The 22,202-nt window shown below is 42.0% G+C and overlaps 1 protein-coding gene across 1 annotated transcript in view; it reads left to right on the top strand.

Moving 5' to 3' along the window:
* Positions 1-22,202, top strand: part of PCCA (propionyl-CoA carboxylase subunit alpha) — a 578,010-nt gene that overhangs the window by 446,798 nt on the left and 109,010 nt on the right. Inside the window, exon 20 of the mRNA XM_073670397.1 lies at positions 14,519-14,617. Within this exon, the coding sequence (XP_073526498.1) occupies positions 14,519-14,617 (99 nt within the window). The remainder of the gene's footprint in view (positions 1-14,518; positions 14,618-22,202) is intronic.

Raw genomic sequence — 22,202 nt, 5'->3', positions numbered from 1 at the left:
ACTGCTTGCCTCTACGTCTAGCACGTCTGGACTGCCTCTTGAGGTTGGGAGAAGTATTCCGGAAAGCGTAGTCACCCTGTGAGGATTCTGGGTGAGCAGTAGTCTCATTGGGCTGGAGGACTATTGCGCTACCCACACACATTACCCATTGGGGCTGCTCCGGGATATTGGGAAGTGAAGCTTCAGCAGGAGCCTCCGGGTTAGGATCATCGAAGACCATTAGAAAGGCCACCAGGAAGGCCATTAGATCCAGGAGGATCGGATCCTGTGTTTCATATAGGGGGTTGATCCATTCCAAGGCATCACCCGCCAGGTAAGACATAATGAATGCCACCTTAACCCGATCGGTGGGAAAACATAGAGGGTAGAACTTGAAGTGTAGCATGCATTGCTCCACAAATGCACGACTTTGTCTAGGATCCCCATAATAACGTAGCGGATCCGCGGGAACGAGAGCAGATAGATCCATCTGAACGGGTGCGTAATTCGCCTGGAACTCAGCTAAAGGAAAAAAAAAATATTTATTTATTTATTTTAATGCATGTATTCGCTGGAAAACTTCTCAGAGAGCGAAGGCCGTGGGGCTCAACGGGAACCATGGCCTGAGCATGCTGTTATGCACACGCCCGGGCTGAGCGGCGTGTGCGTGTGATTGTAGTGATTCCACTGGACCATGAACCGGAGAGTGCCTGGAGGGGCGTGACTAAGTATCTGGCCGATCCGACCAAGATGGCACGACGGCATACGACGCCAGTGCACCAGGGAGAAACCGGGCAGAGGGACCAGGTGCTACTCCAGGTCAAACTCCGGACACGGGGGTTGACCCACACAGGGATTACTGGATCAGGCTGGTTAGGCTGGCGCACAGACTGGAGGGTATAGGCAGGCACGACTGGTATGCAGGCAGGCGGGTAAAGGCAAGCGCAGCTAGAGTGCAGACAGGGAGGCACTAGCAGGTAGGAACACAGGCGGGATAGGACCCAGTACACACTGGGACTCAGGAACAATACAGGTAGAGGGGTACAGGCAAGCACAGCTAGAGTGCAGACAGGGAGGCACTGGCAGGTAGGAACACAGGCGGGATAGGACCCAGTACACACTGGAACTCAGGAACAGGCAGGTTAGGCTGGCACAGACTGGTGGATATAAGCAAACACGGCAGGTATGCAGATGGGTGGATACAGGCGAGTATGCAGGCAGGGAGGTACTGGCCGAAAGGACGGGCTGGAGCACAGAAAGGTTAAGACCCAGTACAGACTGGGTCACAGAACCGCAGATGCGGTAGACAACCACAGCAGAGAGGGAACGCCCGAAGCGGTGGGCAAGAACAGAGCAGGACGGGGCTGCAGGAGCAGCGAGCACAAGCAGGGCAGGACAGGACTGCCGGAGCAGCGGGCAGAAGCAGGGCAGGACAGGACTGCCGGAGCAGCGGGCAGAAGCAGGGCAGGACAGGACTGCCGGAGCAGCGGGCAGAAGCAGGGCAGGACAGGACTGCCGGAGCAGCGGGCAGAAGCAGGGCAGGACAGGACTGCCGGAGCAGCGGGCAGAAGCAGGGCAGGACAGGACTGCCGGAGCAGTGAGCAAGGAGTCAGAGCAGGCTAGAACCGCCGGAGCGGTAAGCAAAGGAGTCAGAGCAGACTAGAACCGCCGGAGCGGTGAGCAAAGGAGTCAGAGCAGGCTAGAACCGCCGGAGCGGTGAGCAAAGGAGTCAGAGCAGGCTAGGCTGAGTAGGGGGGACAGGGCTCTGTTCACACGGAACAGACAGGAAGGGAAAGGCAGAGCCAGACACCCACAGGGTACTTGCAGTGAAGTAGCGAGTGGACCACAAACTCACAAACGGGAGTACAGAGACAACAAGCAGGAGTTAGGTACGAGTTCAGACTCTGCAGAAAAAGGAAGGGAACGGACATAGAGGCAAAACAGGTAAAGGATAGGAGAGAGTTCAGACTGGAACTGAGTGTACGGAGGAGACCGACACTGCAGCGGGATACAGGAGCGGGTCTGGGAATACAGCCCCCAGAGAGGCAGGACGAACAGGCAAGGAGCGTGTTCAGACAGGACAGACAAGATACAGGAGCGGGTCTAGGTAATCAGCCCCTAGAAGGCGAGAGGAACAGGCTAGGAGCGTGTTCAGACAGGTCAGACAAGATACAGGAACAGGTCTAGGTAATCGGCCCTTAGAAGGCAGGAGGAACAGGCTAGGAGCGTGTTCAGACAGGCCTGGAAATACAGCCTCCAGGATAGGCAGACAAGAGAACACAGAACGGGACCTGGCACCTTCAGAGTGCAAGCACACACTGAAAGAAACACTATGCTCAGGCAGGGATAGATGGGCGCAGCTGAGCTATATACCAGGTGACAGACAGCAATAGGCTGAGGACGCACAAGAGGTGTGACCCACAGCAGGTACAAAAAGCAGGAAGTGATCGGGCGCCGCCCTTAAGCAGCAGAAACAGACACAAACAGACAGCATGGAGGGAAGCCAGAGAGACATTCTGGACAGGAGATCAAGTGCGCGCTCTTGCACAGTGGGAGATGGACCACTATGCAAGGACGCCGCCAGGTATGTTACACTATCACAGTCAGTCCAGAGTCTTCCAGGCCTTATTCTGAAAAGAAAAACCTTGGTGGCTTTAAAGTATGCTTTGTATTATTGTCCTGTTGGAAGGTCCAACAATGCCCAAGCTTCAGCTCCTCACTGAAGGAATCACATTTTCTTATAGGATTTCTTGACACTTTATTATATCCATTTTGTCCTCCACATGCTCCAGGTTTCCAGTGCCAGATGATGCAAAGCAGCCCGATATCATCACTGAGCCACCGTCCTCCTTCTCTGCATTTAGCGTTTTCATTTTATTGTATGATTCATTCTGCCTCCTCCAAACATACTGCTGATCCAAAATGTTCCATTTTTTGTTTAATCATTCCACAGAACAGCATCAATAAAAATTCTGTGACTTATTTATATGTTTTTAAACATCTTGTCATTGACTTTTGTGTTTTTGGGGTCAGTAGATTTGTATGTCTTGGAGTTTAGGCATGGAGACCTTTTTAGAGTTTTGTATGTGCGTTAGCATCTGCTGCCATGAAATTTTGCAGTCACACAAGGGTTTTTGATCACCTTATTCCTCATGAATATGGTGGCAGCTGGGGATTGCTATCTTTTTAGCCACGTCCAGATAGCATAGCCAGTGTTCCTCTAACTTTGAATTTGCAAAGTGTGCTTCTAAGTTTATCTCAAGGAACATCTGGGCCTGGAAGATTTTGGAGTGGTTGTCAGACTCTCCTGACTTGACCGATCTTTGGTAGGGCTTGAAGAAGATGTGTGCAGCAGGCAAACCCAAGAATATTTGTGAACTGAAGGCCATTGATCATGATAAATAGGCTGTTTTCTCAGAAAAGCTGCCAGAAGCTGATTTCTGGCTATTCACCATGATTGTAGCTGGGGCATAACAGCCAATGGTTGCTCTACTACGGACACTAGTTATGAAGGGGTTGACTAGTTTGAAGACTGCTGTAATCATTAAAAGCGTCATTTCATGTTGATTTTGGAGAAGCCACTTATTAGTTGTGTTGAAGTTGATATATTATTCTTTTGTCTAGTGCATAGTGAAGAAAGTTTGGAAATTTTGTTAATAAAACTAATTTGCAATGTATTAAGCAGTTTTGATTGCAACTGTATAGCTGGGCTAACAAACTCCTCAGCGACAGAGTTCAGAACCTAGAGAATCTAGGGGTTATATAAAGTACTGGACAACCCCTTTAAACATTTAAAAGATCTCTCAGAATTCTGTAAAGTAATAACATAAGCAGGGCTGTGGAGTCGGTGTCCATTTTGGTGGAGTTGGAGTCGGTATAAAATGGACCAACTCGACTCCTAAAATATATAGCAAAAAATTGGGTTCATTAGTACAATGCAGGATGTGCTGTAAATGTTTTCATAAGAATTTGGGAAAGTTGTGAAATGTCTGTTCTATTCCTGATCTTGGCTTTTAGTTGAGATGAATCTGTGCTGCACTTTATGTACATGCTCAGTAGTGAGGCGTTGCTGTGGAGTCAGTCAGTGAAATTGAGGAATCTGAGTCGGTGGTTTGGCTTACCAACTCCACAGCCCTGAACATAAGTAATGTTCACTTTACTAATCAACTGCTGCTTCTGTGCTGATGCTTCTCTGATTCCTTCTTGGTCTGTGTACTTTCTGCATAACCTCTGACCTCTGCGGCTAATCAGCCAAACACAACAATGACCTCATTTGTTATCCTTGTTCAGATTTGAACCCAGGACCTCAGTGCTGCAAGACAACATTATCTCTGAGTCTGTGTTGCCCTATACTGTAGATATTACTACAGATAGACTATGGTTAGCTGCCTTTGTAAGTGCAATAAGGATTCATTTGTGCACCTCTGAGATTCTTATTGAGACCGTATGCTTCGCACCAACTGTTTGAGCCAGTCCTATTTTTGTCACAATATCCGTCTCTAAAACCAACCATTCTAGTCACCTTTGTACAATTGTTTCAAGGCTAGAAAGCAGACTACGGGAACACAATTTCTTCATTGAGTTAATGATAATAAATGCATACTCATGTCTAGTTCAGATGCCTACACAGTAGCCTGAGAGATTTCCGTCCTTTATCAATCAGATATTTTATGAGTACACATGCTTGGTGGTAGAACAGTTAGCAATCAGTATACTTCCAACTACAGAAACACTTTGTCTGGTTTGGTTTCCCTATAACGTTTTTCCCCTGGCTGAACTGGTCAAATGGAAGCTAGAATAATCAGATTCATAGACATGAAAGAGAAATGAGATAATATTTTCCACTGTCGTAATGAAGAATGAAAAATGTGACCTGTAAACTGGTGATTCTGTAATGTATCCTGTGTGAAATCGAAGTTTAGAAGGTCATAATAATTCCCACCAGTGATATCACTTCTACATCTTATCACTATTGCACGTGTTAATAGAATATAAAACTGTTTAACAAACCTTAAGAGATAAATAAATAACAGACAATACAATTATTCTATTTATTGCCTAAGGATGCCCTTTGTAAATAAAATAAAAAAATATATATTTTTTTTATTTAGAAGAAAGAATTTGAGTATTTTGCGAATAGGATGAGCATCAGCTTCCAAAAAGGAGCCCTATATTTGGTTACTTACAAAAAAAATGTAATGAAATGTTTTGAAATGCCATAAAATATATATACACTTGATAGATCCTCCTGACCTTATTTTATTATTCCATTCACATATATTCGTATTATTTCTTGGTATTAACTTGACTGTTTAGGAGCATGAATCATTATGCAGTGCACATGGCAAGATTCCTCTCTGCTTAATATTAAGTACTCCGGATATACCATATATAGCACCTAATGATTGGTTCAAACTGCCTCCTGCTGCTACAGACCTCTTTAGCAGTGTGCCATTCAAAAGACAGTTAATTATTGAATATTATTTTGTACGCTGACAAAGCATGTGCTATGGATTTTTTTTTTCCTCGTTTGCCTACGTGTTTTAGCTCAGGTTATAATTTCTAGTAATAATTTATAACTCACAGCGGTTGGTGAAGCGCCTATTAAATTTTTACACGATGCTATGAAGAAATTAACCACACAATTTCAAGTGTGGGTTAGTCTGTTCACAGTTAGATATTTTAAAATGGGAAATGCAGCAGGTTTATAATTTTATAAGTAATGTTGGCATATTTGCAGTAAACGTTATCCAAGAAAGAAAACAAATGTTGAGCTGCATCTTATTTAGCATGTTTCTGATCTATATACAGTCTTATGTCACTTAACAGTTATTTATAGTATTGTATTTATCTACATATTATTTTAGAGATTTGATTTTTTTTGTCCATTCAGACAAAGAGGAGTTTAAAATAAATATTGTCATATGTATCCTTCCTTTAGCTTCACTCCTGCCGTGGGCTTTGAAAGAGGAAAAAAAAAGATTGCACGAAAACCGCAAAGTGGGAATTTTGTGTGTGGATTGACCCCCCCACCCTCCACCACCTTCCCTCTTAGGTGACTCATCAGTGCTTATTTAAATGGACCTTCTCATTTTAAACATTGATATGATATCTCCAGGAAGTGACATGGAGATCTAATAGATGGTCTGGCACCCTCACCTTTCAGGAGAATTGGGATTTTTTTTACTCTCGTTATCTGATAAAAAGTGTCTGCCAGCAATTGTTTTGAAATCAATAACAATCAGTCCTGTTCACATGATAGACACACATTCTGATCATCACAAGGCTAAAACCGATTTTTTTTTCCTTCAAGTAAACAAAAAGCCCTTTCCATTGGTTGAAAGCTATGGAGAATCAATATAGAAAGTATAATTGCAAATTGCTCAACTTTTCCATAACCATTAAATGTCTTCTATGTCCTAGAACTGTGGTACACATTAATTTTTGTATATATGTTAAGGTATGTTCACACTTATTTGTTACAGTCCATTTCTGCATCAAAAACCTGTCTTTTGTCACGAAAAACTTTGCTTAAAAAGATTTGCGTTTTTGATGCATGGTTTTATTTTGCTTTTTTTTTTCCCATTCATTAGAATGAATGAAAAACATTGCAAAAACGCTGAGCGAATACTGCAGATATGAAACTGCTTCAAATCAGCAAGGAAAAAAATAAGTAACAAGTGCATGAGATTTCACTTTGCCTTGACATTAAAATGCTGTTTTTTTATAGGAAAAACGCAAAGTCTGAACATACCCTTAGTAGGGTTTTTCCAAATGCAACCAATATGACAGTAAAAAAAAACAATACCCTTTGTATCTCTCACTGATCAACTGTTTTTCTATTCATTACTGTTTTTGTTTACTTAGCTGCAGCACGTGACCGCTGTAGCCAATCACCGATCTCCGAGTATATGACACAAGACCATTGAGGCTGTTGATTGACTGGAGAAGTCATCTGTGTAGATGGAATGTCATGATCATTTAAGAGATTCTTATGTCCTCCTCAGCCTCTTCCCACATTTGAAGGCACTATTACGCCTCATTTGTCCTTAACACAGTGAGATGTAATACTACATGAATAGAGCTCTTGCCGTAAGGGTCAGATTACTGTAGGTGAACTCTCTGGTCTTCCTCATTTATCCACTCGGTTGCTGTAGTCAATAGGGCTAAAATATTTCAATTTGAAAATTTTAGAGTTTAACTGTCATTTCAGAAAAATTGTGTCTGCCCCTAACTGCTCCCTCCTCTTCCGCTCACCGTAGAGTTTTATGAGAAGCAACTGTAATCTCATCCCTCAGTGAGCTGAAAATCTGTCCTAACTGAAGACGGATTTTAAACAAGTAAATGATCAGTCCATTAGGAAAAGGGCATTTTTCTCTAATATTATGTATTACAAAAATTATTTTCTTCACTTGTACTATTAATTTATTGTGAAAAAAATGAAACTAGCAGTTACTCCTTAAATGTTGGTAAGTTAGGCTTACTGTGTCAGCTGTTTGCCTAACAATAGCCCCAGGTCTGCCATTGTTATGAGCTTATTAGGCTGAGGCAGAATATTGCAGATTATCTTGCTCATTATACATCAGCAAAGCAATAACCGCTTCAAGATTCCAAGTGTGAAAGAAATTTAGTTTATTAAAATAAACATTTTTCCATAAAAAATGTTTTTTTTCCATTCCTTGTCTTAAAGCCTCATTCAGAAGTCCGTGTGTCACGTTTGTAATGGATAGTACACGTACACATTAAAGTCTATGTTGCTATTCACATGTCTGTGGGGATGTTTGCAGACCGTGTACCTGGGTGTTGATGGAAAAGATAGTACAAAATCACATATAAAAATCTGTAGTTATGTAAAAATCATGGATAGAACACATGCCATTAGTGTGCAATCCATGTGCTGTCCGCGATTAATGTTGTAATGCATATGAGAAGCGTTATAATTTATTTTGCCATTCATGAAAAACACTGAGGAAACGCCGATCTAAAACACTGAGGAAACGCCGGTCTAAAACACTGAGGAAACGCCGATCTAAAACACTGAGGAAACGCCGATCTAAAACACTGAGGAAACGCCGATCTAAAACACTGAGGAAACGCCGATCTAAAACACTGAGGAAACGCCGATCTAAAACACTGAGGAAACGCCGATCTAAAACACTGAGGAAACGCCGATCTAAAACACTGAGGAAACGCCAGTCTAAAACACTGAGGAAACGCCGGTCTAAACACTGAGGAAACGCCGGTCTAAACACTGAGGAAACGCCGATCTAAAACACTGAGGAAACGCCGATCTAAAACACTGAGGAAACGCCGGTCTAAACACTGAGGAAACGCCGGTCTAAAACACGGAGGAAACGCCAATCTAAAACACTGAGGAAACGCCAGTCTAAAACACTGAGGAAACGCCGGTCTAAACACTGAGGAAACGCCGATCTAAAACACGGAGGAAACGCCGATCTAAAACACTGAGGAAACGCCGGTCTAAACACTGAGGAAACGCCGGTCTAAACACTGAGGAAACGCCGGTCTAAACACTGAGGAAACGCCGGTCTAAAACACGGAGGAAACGCCGATCTAAAACACTGAGGAAACGCCAGTCTAAAACACTGAGGAAACGCCGGTCTAAACACTGAGGAAACGCCGATCTAAAACACTGAGGAAACGCCGATCTAAAACACTGAGGAAACGCCGATCTAAAACACTGAGGAAACGCCGGTCTAAAACACTGAGGAAACGCCGATCTAAAACACTGAGGAAACGCCGATCTAAAACACTGAGGAAACGCCAGTCTAAAACACTGAGGAAACGCCGGTCTAAACACTGAGGAAACGCCGATCTAAAACACTGAGGAAACGCCGATCTAAAACACTGAGGAAACGCCGGTCTAAACACTGAGGAAACGCCGGTCTAAACACGGAGGAAACGCCGATCTAAAACACTGAGGAAACGCCGATCTAAAACACTGAGGAAACGCCGTTCTAAAACACTGAGGAAACGCCGATCTAAAACACTGAGGAAACGCCGATCTAAAACACTGAGGAAACGCCGATCTAAAACACTGAGGAAACGCCGATCTAAAACACTGAGGAAACGCCGGTCTAAAACACTGAGGAAACGCCGATCTAAAACACTGAGGAAACGCCGATCTAAAACACTGAGGAAACGCCGATCTAAAACACTGAGGAAACGCCGATCTAAAACACTGAGGAAACGCCGGTCTAAAACACTGAGGAAACGCCGATCTAAAACACTGAGGAAACGCCGATCTAAAACACTGAGGAAACGCCGGTCTAAAACACTGAGGAAACGCCGGTCTAAACACTGAGGAAACGCCGGTCTAAACACTGAGGAAACGCCGATCTAAAACACTGAGGAAACGCCGATCTAAAACACTGAGGAAACGCCGGTCTAAACACTGAGGAAACGCCGGTCTAAAACACGGAGGAAACGCCAATCTAAAACACTGAGGAAACGCCGGTCTAAACACTGAGGAAACGCCGATCTAAAACACGGAGGAAACGCCGATCTAAAACACTGAGGAAACGCCGGTCTAAACACTGAGGAAACGCCGGTCTAAACACTGAGGAAACGCCGGTCTAAACACTGAGGAAACGCCGGTCTAAACACTGAGGAAACGCCGGTCTAAAACACGGAGGAAACGCCGATCTAAAACACTGAGGAAACGCCGGTCTAAAACACTGAGGAAACGCCGGTCTAAACACTGAGGAAACGCCGATCTAAAACACTGAGGAAACGCCGATCTAAAACACTGAGGAAACGCCGATCTAAAACACTGAGGAAACGCCGGTCTAAAACACTGAGGAAACGCCGATCTAAAACACTGAGGAAACGCCGATCTAAAACACTGAGGAAACGCCAGTCTAAAACACTGAGGAAACGCCGGTCTAAACACTGAGGAAACGCCGATCTAAAACACTGAGGAAACGCCGATCTAAAACACTGAGGAAACGCCGATCTAAAACACTGAGGAAACGCCGGTCTAAAACACTGAGGAAACGCCGATCTAAAACACTGAGGAAACGCCGATCTAAAACACTGAGGAAACGCCGGTCTAAACACTGAGGAAACGCCGGTCTAAACACGGAGGAAACGCCGATCTAAAACACTGAGGAAACGCCGTTCTAAAACACTGAGGAAACGCCGATCTAAAACACTGAGGAAACGCCGATCTAAAACACTGAGGAAACGCCGTTCTAAAACACTGAGGAAACGCCGATCTAAAACACTGAGGAAACGCCGATCTAAAACACTGAGGAAACGCCGATCTAAAACACTGAGGAAACGCCGTTCTAAAACACTGAGGAAACGCCGGTCTAAAACACTGAGGAAACGCCGATCTAAAACACTGAGGAAACGCCGATCTAAAACACTGAGGAAACGCCGGTCTAAAACACTGAGGAAACGCCGGTCTAAACACTGAGGAAACGCCGGTCTAAACACTGAGGAAACGCCGGTCTAAACACGGAGGAAACGCCGATCTAAAACACTGAGGAAACGCCGTTCTAAAACACTGAGGAAACGCCGATCTAAAACACTGAGGAAACGCCGATCTAAAACACTGAGGAAACGCCGTTCTAAAACACTGAGGAAACGCCGATCTAAAACACTGAGGAAACGCCGATCTAAAACACTGAGGAAACGCCGATCTAAAACACTGAGGAAACGCCGATCTAAAACACTGAGGAAACGCCGTTCTAAAACACTGAGGAAACGCCGATCTAAAACACTGAGGAAACGCCGATCTAAAACACTGAGGAAACGCCGATCTAAAACACTGAGGAAACGCCGATCTAAAACACTGAGGAAACGCCGTTCTAAAACACTGAGGAAACGCCGTTCTAAAACACTGAGGAAACGCCGTTCTAAAACACTGAGGAAACGCCGATCTAAAACACTGAGGAAACGCCGATCTAAAACACTGAGGAAACGCCGGTCTAAAACACTGAGGAAACGCCGATCTAAAACACTGAGGAAACGCCGATCTAAAACACTGAGGAAACGCCGATCTAAAACACTGAGGAAACGCCGATCTAAAACACTGAGGAAACGCCGGTCTAAAACACTGAGGAAACGCCGATCTAAAACACTGAGGAAACGCCGATCTAAAACACTGAGGAAACGTCGTTCTAAAACACTGAGGAAACGCCGATCTAAAACACTGAGGAAACGCCGATCTAAAACACTGACGAAACTGACTGTTTTTTGCAGATAAGAAAAAGCATGGAAGTCTGAATGAGGCCTAAAAAATGATTATAAAACTTACTAGAAATGATGCTTAGTACTGGATGAATTGTTGTGCAAATCCAATTTCTACTCTACAGTGTGAATAAAAGTGAGCCTGTGCCTCCATTGCTTCATATGATTATTTTTTCATCTCCTAACTGCTTGATCATTTGCCATAAATTTCAGCCAGATATTACTTAGCTCATTAGAATCACACTTCATGCACGGTAGCCTTCTTTGGTATGTTCAATATAAGCAGCCAAACAGATTTTTTTTTTATTGATCACATTAATTAATTGCAAAGTTCATTTATTTTGCGCCATCTCCAAATGCATAGAGCAAGCCTCCTCCCAAATTAATGTACACTTGTCAAATATTTTGCCTGACATGCTGGGTTTAGTAATTGTAATGGAAAGAGATTTGTGAGGGCTCCAATAATATGATTGGAAAATGTACTTTTTTTCTGTGGCAAAGGAAGTAGGTAATTTGTTTCCAGTATGAACTATTTCAGGGTGTGCTCTTTGTTCTCCTCTGGATTTTTGTTCGGTGGAAAATCCAGTGTTCCAAACAAATCGTAAAGAATTTCCACTTCATCTTCCTGTTTACTCATATGCATGGTATTTATTTTGTTTTAGTCTACGTATATTATTTTGTACTTGCCTAATTACCTAATTTTAGATGGTAATGTGATTGATTTGTTTGTTATAATACCTGCAAATATGTTCTACTAAAAATCTGTGTATTATGACCACTGCTATTATCCTTAGGCTTTTATTACACTGTGTTTCCAGGGTACGTCCATTAAGAGCATCTCCCCACATATATAAACAACAGATCTTAGACGAATGCCACTGTAAAGTCATCTAAAGTGAAAAAGAAAAGTATAACAGCCCTGCACGTGCCAAAGGGGTACTCACTGTCAAGTGAATAGGGTTTAGCATACATATAGTTTATATCAAGTTTGTTTTACATAGCAAAGCAAAATAATTGTGTAATAGTTCTGCTCACAATTTATTGTCGTCAATAAAGGGAAACCTAATGTTGTACACAGTTGAGTCTTTGCTACAGTATAGCAGTCTACGGCCTCATTCAGACATCAGTTCTTTACATATACTTTATCCGTGTTTTTTTCGCACTGGTAGAACACGTACCCATTATAGTCTTTGGAGCTCTTCACTTATTTGTGTTTTTTGTGATCCATGAAAAATAAAGGATAGCAAACTGATGCTATCGATGCATCATCCAAGAGCTATCTGATTTTTACTTTATAATGTGTAGCAGAAATATATGGGTTTTTTTTTTGCATACAAAAAAAAGAGCTGCCACACTCGGGGGGAGAATGGGCATAGATTAAAAATCAGATTCAGCACACTAGAAAAATGGTCTTTTTGTGTGCGTATAAATAAAACTAGACATTTTATAAATCTATCTTCTACCCCTATAGAATTTGCTGTAATGTATTGTTAAATGTACAGTATCTGCCTGAGCTTTAGCTTTTTAGATCTCCCTGCACTAAACTCCCAGCTGTAAGAAATATTCGGTCTGGGTGTAGGTTTTCAACTTATGGACATAAACAATGCTTTTTCCATTGAAACAGTGATCAATCAATACTGAAAACTGGTGTATAACACTGAAATTTTGTGCAACGCAGAGTTGTGCGAACATTTTGTGACTTTTGGCATTTTCACACCAGTATGAAGCAGCTCTGTAAAATTAGGAGGAGGTGGCATGTGCATGGCTTTGCCCGCTCATCAAATTTAACAGAAGTGGTTGCATTCATGACGCTAGAAATGTTACTCCAGTCCCTGACTAGAGTAGTGCTTCTGGCGAGGTGCAAACAGTTGCACGCCACTGAGAAGATGTGCACATCTTGAAGGGGTTCTCCCATGAACAAGGTACATGTTAATCAATAGATCTTAGAAGAAGAATAAGTTCCACAATTGGATGTGCAGGAACATGGTATGATCATACCACAGCTCCTGGGCAGGGGAGGAGGAGGAGTTTATACCTATTACATAGCAAAGGCTTAAAGCTGCTTTCTGTGAGGTAAAACATTACCCGGCCTGTTTTATCATATGAGCGAGTGTTTCTGCCTAGTCTCTAGTCCCCTGAGCTCAGCATAAATCAAGTCAGGGAGGTAGTTGCCCCGGCTGCCGCTGAGCTCTTATGTCACTTGATTTATGATGAGCTCAAAGGGCTGGAGATGTGGCAGAAACACTCGCTCATATGATAAAACAGGCTGGGTAATGTTTTACCTCACAGAAAGCAGCAGCTTCAAGACCCTGCTTTGTCATCCGTATAATCTCATCCTCTTCTTTTGTGTGCTGATCATGTCTCTGTACGGTCAGACACAGCCATTACACAGGGGAACATTTATAAGATTATCTCAGCACAGGAACATTTTATTTAACTACATCCAATTGTGGAAATTATTATTATTCCAAGATCTGTTGATTAAAATGTACTTTGTTCAAGGGACTAACCCCTTTAACGCTAGACTTAATGGATCGGCCCCTAGGTCTTTTTTCATTTTAACATATATACAAAAATACTATACAAAGACCCCCAAAAAAGTTTTGCTTTTTTTCTGGATTAAGGCAGCGCATGCGACCTGAAAATATTGAATTGATTTTGCGTTTGTGTCTTGAAAAGTTTGCTAATGGATTCTCTTTTGTATTAACCATAATCTCTCAGAGCCATAAGTAAGCAATTCATAAAATGCAAAGTTTAACTATCCACATAGAATTAACCATTCAACCTTTGATGCTAAATGAAGCCCTGCTGTCATATATTAATCTGCAGTATGATGATGATTTTCCGAAAGAATGACTAAACCAGGTGTAGCATAAACTTCCCCCGTTCATTAGCGTTTCTTATTAATTAAAACAGCCATGTACAACTCACTTAAACGCTACACAGCTCTGTGCCTCAGAGAGTATATTATATGCAAGGCCTGTTTTATAGCTAGCAAAGTGTCACCTCAACGTATTGAAATTACCTGTCTAATTGTATTAAATGTAGCATGTCTACAAATGTCTGCAGTGTGGTTGGCGGTTTCTTGTTTGCTGAAAATCACTTGGTGCGGCATTATCCAGAGGCAGATGTTCACAGGTCCTTCACCTCTCCCCAGAGATGACTGGATGCTTACATAGTCGGACCCCGTCGTATAGAAGGATTGGTGAACATGACAGGTTGTTTGGAAGCCATCTGTTTAAAATGCCTTTTGCTTTGTGTGCAGTAATGAACTTGAGAGAAGCTGTCTTTATATTAATAGTCTGTTATGATGTCCAAACAGGTGGAAGTTGATGGGACTAAAGTGAATGTGTCCAGCGTGTGGAATCTCTCTTCACCGTTGATGTCTGTCAGCATAGGCGACACTCAGAAGACCGTTCAGGTAAGTGCACTTATTCTATTGAGATTAGCCGTACGACTCACTGCTCACCTGAACACTACAGTTAGCGTAGAAGCAAGAATGTTTCTTAGCTTTTTAAAACTTTTTTGAACTTTCGAAGGACCCCAAACCGGTGGCTGAGGAGTCACATGAGGCTCACAACTCCTTGCTGTGCAGTTTGTCTTTAGAGACGAGATGTCTTGGGCTATAATCACATGTTGCGTTTTTGCAACGTGATTTTTTTTTATGCAAATTTTCAGCTGCTTTTAACAGTACCAGCAAAGTCTGAGATTTCAGAAATCGCATGCACACAGCTTGTTTTTTTTTTCCTGAATTGTCAAAGAGCTGCTTTTTTGCAAAATGTAGCATGTCACTTCTTTCTGAATTTTTTCTGAGTTTTTGCAGTGTTTTTCACCGGTAGTGCAAAAACGCAGCAAAAAACGCAGGTATCCGGTTTTGGTGCCAAAACCTGATGAAGTTGAATCCGTTTATTTTTTAAGCACTAAACTTTATCAGCATGCACAAGAGACAAATATACACTGACAAAAATGCAACGTGTGAACATAGCTAAGTTGTTGGGAATATTTTAGACTATCTTACACACATAACAATTCTGTGTTGGAGAGCTCACTTCATGATACCTCTCCAATCACCTGCTTCCGACTTGCGCTGTACATGTACAATGGATATCATGAAGGGGTTAAAAAATAATAAATAAAAATTAAAACAATAGAAATATTTTATATCACTGTGTTCATAAAAGTTATATCAAAATATAAAATAAATCCGATTGGTAAACAACATTGCGAGAAAAAAAATCAAAACGCCTGAATTGTTCTTTTCGGAAGCCGGAATAACACAGAAAAATGTAATAAGGGGCAATCAAAACATTGCATCTACGCCAAAATGATATCAATATAAACTCTGACTCTGTGTGCAAAAAACAAGCCCTCACTTATTCCGAGAATTAAAAATCTTATGGCTCACAGAAAATGGCAGCACAAGGACATTTTTTTTTTTTTTTTTTGTGGTATCTGCATGTTTGGTATCTGCGTAATCTTGCTGACCTGGAGAATCCTATTGCCAAGTCAGTTTTACCATAAAATGAAATAAAAAAAATTCAAAATCAATTGCAGAATTGCACTAGTTTTGCAATTTAGCCACACTTGGAATTTTTTTCACCAGTGCCTGCACTGAGATCCCTGAATACAATGCCCATAGAAGGGAGGAAAAGATACGGATTGTGAAGGGAGTGCAGGGCGCAGGCGTGGGATTATAGCTGCACTTTCATGGATTGAGGGTGGTATTATAATGAAGAGAGGAGGCAGGGATTTATTCCAGGCACTCTACGACCCAGAGCCTGAAAGAATTCATTAGCATAAAGAAATAAAATAAGATTTCTCAACAACAAGACCTCTAATATGTGGCATTCAGGTAGGACTCGTTTAACATTTCTATCACCTGTATGCCCATATTAATAGGTTATATACGTACCAGGGGATGACAGATTCCCTTTAAAAAATGTTATGGCTTTTGGAATAAGAGAAGGAAAAAATGAAAGCGTAAAAACGGAAAAAATTGCCCAGTCCTTAAGGGATTAAAGATGTCCACTTTTTTTTTTTTTTTTAACTTGCATTCAGCTTCCTATGACCTACATGCCCATAAAGACTGCTTAGGAGGGTTGGTTCTACTGACAGATTCCCTTTAAGAAACTCCCTCTATGGCCAATTTCAGAGGAAGCCAAAAACTATATTTTTATGAAGTGAGAAGAAACCAAAGTACTTGTAGGAAACACATGCGAACAAGGGGAAAATGCGTAAACTCCATGACAACTCATATATTGTCCGTTTGATTCCGGTGCTACAGGATGCAACCACCACAATATAAAGCCTTTTATAGACTAAGCATTTTCAATACTTTTCAGTCAGTCTACATTCACGTAGATAAGCGCAATCAGTGTGAAAATCAGAAGTGAGATGTTTCCAGCTTTGCAATGTTTAGCTCACATAATGTTACCTAGAATGATAGCATTTTAACGATGTTTGCAGAGGTGACGAATGACACACTTTATTTTTACCACACTGTCAATTACTGCTTGGCAAGATATACCTTTCACCACTTTTGCATGTTAAACTGACTATCTCATGATGAAGTGCTGAATAAAACGTAGTTTTCATTTTTGTTATGTCTTCTCTCTGTTGCGGAGATATTTTCTTTTAAAGTTTAGATCGTCTACTATGTCAATTTCCCCTTCAACCAAGGGGACATTAACAAAGATTCTTCTCTGGGGACATTTACTTGTTCCCCTTTATGACACTGCCCAACCATAAGAAGGCAGTGTCATACAGGGGATAAAAAAAGAAAGCAAACGCCCATATTGGTTGGAGGGCCAACACTATAATGTGTATGGGGGCCCTCAACAGATTACTCGTGGGGGGGGGTTAAGGATATGGCATGTCTGCTGATCCTTTTGTTCTCTACAGATAAGCCAATGACAGACATGGACAACACAGGCGCGCTCAGCAAAGCCAATGCTCCTATGTATGGTAGAGTCAGTACGATAGCTGCCAGTGAAGCCATTGTTCGGCTGACACCTATCTAATGTGTATGGAGAGGCTTTCGAATGTATCATTCTGAGAAGGGGTTAAATTGAAAAGTCTTAGGATATGTGCACACACTAAGAAATTTCTGCTCCATTTCTGTATCTCTTGGCAGAAAAAAACGCAGCAGCAAAAACGCACATTTATTACATGCATTTTTTATGCAGATTTTTCCCCACTCATTTGTATTAGTATGGGTGAAATCTGCAGCAAAAACGCTGAAAGAATTGACATACGACAGATTTAATTCTGCACCAAATCTGCAAGTCACAAATAAGCAACGTGTGAATGAGATTTCAGGATTCTCATTCACTTTGCTGGCATCAGCGAACCCTTCAGGTATTGTGACAAATCTGCTCTGAAAAAATGCAGCAAAAATGCAACGTGTGCATACATCCTAAATAATACAAAGTTATTTGTTTTTCTCCAAAAATCATTACTTAAGTTTTATGCATCCTTTATATTTTTAATGTAATTGAAGGTTGTATTGCCTCTATATTGCACGATGTTTAGAATTCTGGAAATAAAACACATCACTGTTTATTTTGACCACAAGATTGTCTTTATGTTGAAAGATCTCCTGGGGATAGCGTGAACGAGTCAGGATCAACAGTTGATAGACTGGACTAGACTTGTTTGTATGATGTCACATTTGTGGTCCACCTGGACACAGCTGGTAGCCATCTCAACTAGGCCATTATTAGCAGCCTATAGAAAGTACTGAAAATAATGATGTCCCTTTTTTGTGCAAGCAAATTCATTTATGTTTCAAGCCTGATGAAGGTAGTCACCCATTTCAAGCCCCCTGTGCTAAGATCGTACTATGCACTAGCGCACAGTGAATAAGTCATTGATACCCAACTAGGTGGAACTAATTTTCTGTGGCAAGGGAGCGGAGTTAGAAGGAGATGCACTCAAACCTCTGCTTTTTTACAAGAAATGACAAATTATTTTAATTAGCTGTGAACTGGTGAGAGGTTACACTGATATAGGCAGGATGAGTAATTACTATTAAGTCTGAATATATATTTCTGTATCATAATCCCTCTTATTTGAATATGTTTAATCTGCTAATTGACATTTGTGGGGAGTCAGGCTGAAGTAAACCAAACTGTATACATTTATGTAGCCTCATTCATCTCTCCTTTTAATATTTTTTTTTTGAGAAATACAGAATGTACTTGCACAGAAGTTTTAACTGAACGTTTGAATTTCTTTGGCTAGGAAAGACCTCTATATAAATGGACAAAAGCTGCTTCTTTCTGTATTGATTTGAAGGTCTTTTTTTTTTTTATTTCTCAACCATATAGCCCTTTTGTGTAGGTTCTGTGCACATCTCTCTTCTTGAGCATCCATCGTTAGTATATTACAGGAGTATTCCCTGATGGTTGAATCCGTCAGATGGCTCCAGTGTATGCCATTGTAAAGCCATGCAGTAGCATATATTGCCTATAAGCCATATTATTTAAAATGGTTTGCAAAGCTGTTTACTTTATTGTTGGTGACCTACTGTATAGAAAAGCACAGTCTACTGTCCTATATATTTTACAAAGAAGAAGTTATTTCAGTATCCACAAGAGCACTCTCTTAGCCTGTTTTGGGGGTTTATTTAAAAGTAGTGATGGGCAAACCTAAACGGTAAAGTTCGGGGTCCATACCGAACACCTAGTGTTTGTGCACGGACCCTGAACATGGACTTCTCCAGAAAGTTTGTGTTACTGTTCAAGTGTTTCCCACACAGTCATCTGTGTACGAGCGCGAGACACAGCGGCTCTGATCGGCAGTAGGCTTGTTACCGACGGTCAGAGCGCTGCGGTTCCCACGCAGCAGCTGTGACCGGCTGTAAAAAAGGTTACTGCCGGTCACAGGCAGAGTACTACTCTCGCACTAATAACCAGCGCAGGTAAAGCTGCAGCCGTCCGCTGTCAGCTTTATATTGCGTGGTGATCAAAAATAGAGTGGTCCCCACACCGTATTATGACTATCCGGATGGTATGGAGAGCAGTTACTTCAGTGATTCAACCACTCTCCACGCAAGCCGGAACACACTGAGCACAGTGTGAGACCCGCTACCTGAGTGTGACTAGTGCAGTGTGAGACCCGTTGCCTGAGTGTGACTAGCGGTAATCTTAATGACGTCACTGCCAGTCACAGGTAGGCAGCAGTTCTCACGCTCTGCTCAGTGTGAGCCGGCTGTCTTGGAGAGCGGTCGCATCACTGATGTGACTGCACTCCAAACCATCCGGATCATCGTGGGACATGGCCTTTAATGTATTATTGATCGGTGGAAAGGTGAGGAATCTGGTGTTTTATTATTTTTTATTTTACATTAATAAATATGTGAAAGAGGGTGGAGAGATATTATTTTACATTTAAAGGATTTTTTCAGTGCGTCATTATTTAATTTTCACTATGGGGTTAGTAATGGGGGCGTGTTATAGACGCCTCTCCATTACTAACCTATGGGCTTGATGTCAGCTGACATTACAAAGCTGATATCAACCCCAAAAATATTAGCCCACTTTCCACCACACAAGGGTAAGTTGGAAGAGCTGGGCAAAATACCAGAATTGGTGCATCTAATAGATGTGCCTTTTCTGGGGCGGCTGCAGTCTGCTATTTTTAGGCTGGGGAGGGCCAACATCCATGGCCCTTACCCTGTCTGAGAATACCAGCCCCCAGCGGTCTACTTTAGCTTGGCTGGTTGTCAAAAATGAAGGGGGACCCCATGCCGTTTTTTAAAATTATTTAAATAAAAAATGGTGTGGGACCCCTCTATTTTTGATAACCAGCCAATATAATGCTGACAGCAGGGGACCGCTGTCCGCAGCTGTCAGCTTTACTTGAGCTAGTTAGCAAAAATAGAAGGGACCGCACCTCATTTTTTTAAATGATTTATTTATAGCACAGGCATCGGATGATGAATACTCTCATCAGCCTTGCCTGCTCTCTCTGCTATCAGCGAGACCAAGTGTAGGATGGCGAGAGAAGTACTCTCTCATCAGTCGATGCCTGTGACCGCCGGTAACCTTACTACCGCCGGTAACCTTACTACCGCCGTTCATAGCCAGTGTTTCTCACGCTGTCACACAGATGACTGCGCGGGATTCATCTGATGTTGGGGCCCCCCATTCATTTGAATGGGGTCTGGGTTCGGGTTCGAGTTTGGGTACTGTTCTGGAACCTGAACCAAACTTTTTTTTTTTTAAAATGTTGGACTGAACCCACCGGACACGAACATTCACGGGTTCGCCCATCATTTTAAGGCATAAGTCCTGTTGGTAACTGCACTAAATGTAATGGAAAAATTGTGTGTGAAGTTAGTGTTAGATCTAGGACATTATAGTGCATTGCTGCACTGTAAAAAAAAAAGTTGTTTAACCCCTTAAGCCCCGAGGGAGGTTTGCAAGTTAATGACCAGGCCAATTTTTACAATTCTGACCACTGTCACTTTATGAGGTAATTACTCTGGAACGCTTCAACGGATCCCCCTGATTCTGAGATTGTTTTTTCATGACATATTGTACTTCATGATTGTGGTAAAATTTCTTCGATATCACTTGCGTTTATTTGTGAAAAAAACGGAAATTTGGCGAAAATTTTGCAATTTTCAAAATTTGAATTTTTATGCCCTTAAATCAGAGAGATATGTCACACAAAACGTTAATAAATAACATTTCCCACATGTCTACTTTACATCAGCACAATTTTGGAACAAAATTTTTTTGTTAGGGAGCTATAAGGGTTAAAAGTTGACCAGCGATTTCTCATTTTTCCAACAAAATTTACAAAACCATTTTTTTAGGGACCACATCACATTTGAAGTCACTTTGAGAGGTCTTTATGACAGAAAATACCCAAAAGTGACACCATTCTAAAAACTGCACCCCTCAAGGTGCTCAAAACCACATTCAAGAACTTTATTAACCCTTCAGGTGCTTCACAGGAATTTTTTGAATGTGGAAGAAAAAAATGAACATTTAACTTTTTTCACAAAAATGTTACTTTAGACCCAATTTTTTTTATTTTCACAGGGGTAACCAGAAAAAATGGACCCCAAAATTTGTTGTGCAATTTCCCCTGGGCACGCAGATACCCAATATATGGGGAAAAAACACTGTTTGGGCGCACGGCAGGGCTCGGAAGGGAAGGAGCGCCATTTGACTTTTTGATTGTAAAATTTGCTTGAATAATTAGCGGACACCATGTTGTGTTTGGAGAGCCCCTGTGTGCCCAAACATTGGAGCTCCCCCACAAGTGACCCCATTTTCGAAACTAGACCCCCAAAGGCACCTATCTAGATGCATAGTGAGCACTTGGAACCCCCAGGTGCTTCACAAATTGATTCGTAAAAATGAAAGTGTTTTTTTTTTCACTTTTTCATTTTTACGAATCAATTTGTGAAGCACCTAGGGGTTCCAAGTGCTCACTATGCATCTAGATAGGTGCCTTGGGGGGTCTAGTTTCCAAAATGGGGTCACATGTGGGGGAGCTCCAATGTTTGGGCACACAGGGACTCTCCAAATGCAACATGGTATCCGCTAACAAATTGTCGGCTCAAATTGTTAGCGGACACCATGTTGCGTTTGGAGAGCCCCTGTGTGCCCAAACATTGGAGCTCCCCCACAAGTGACCCCATTTTGGAAACTAGACCCCCCAAGGCACCTATCTAGATGCATAGTGAGCACTGGGAACCCCTAGGTGCTTCACAAATTGATTCGTAAAAATGAAAAAAAAAAACACTTTTTCATTTTTACGAATCAATTTGTGAAGCACCTAGGGGTTCCAAGTGCTCACTATGCATCTAGATAGGTGCCTTGGAGGGTCTAGTTTCCAAAATGCGGTCACTTGTGGGGGAGCTCCAATGTTTGGGCACGCAGTAGCTCTCCAAACGCAACATGGCGTCCGCTAACAATTTGAGCCGATTTTCCATTCAATTTGTTAACGGACACCATGTCGCGTTTGGAGAGCCTGTGATGTGCCTAAAC

The sequence above is a fragment of the Phyllobates terribilis genome, unplaced genomic scaffold (genome assembly GCF_046119375.1).
Source record: "Phyllobates terribilis strain yellow unplaced genomic scaffold, ASM4611937v1 Scaffold_2__4_contigs__length_985480577, whole genome shotgun sequence".
NCBI classification, from domain to species: domain Eukaryota; kingdom Metazoa; phylum Chordata; class Amphibia; order Anura; family Dendrobatidae; genus Phyllobates; species Phyllobates terribilis.
This window is presented reverse-complemented; position numbering and strand designations above follow the sequence as displayed.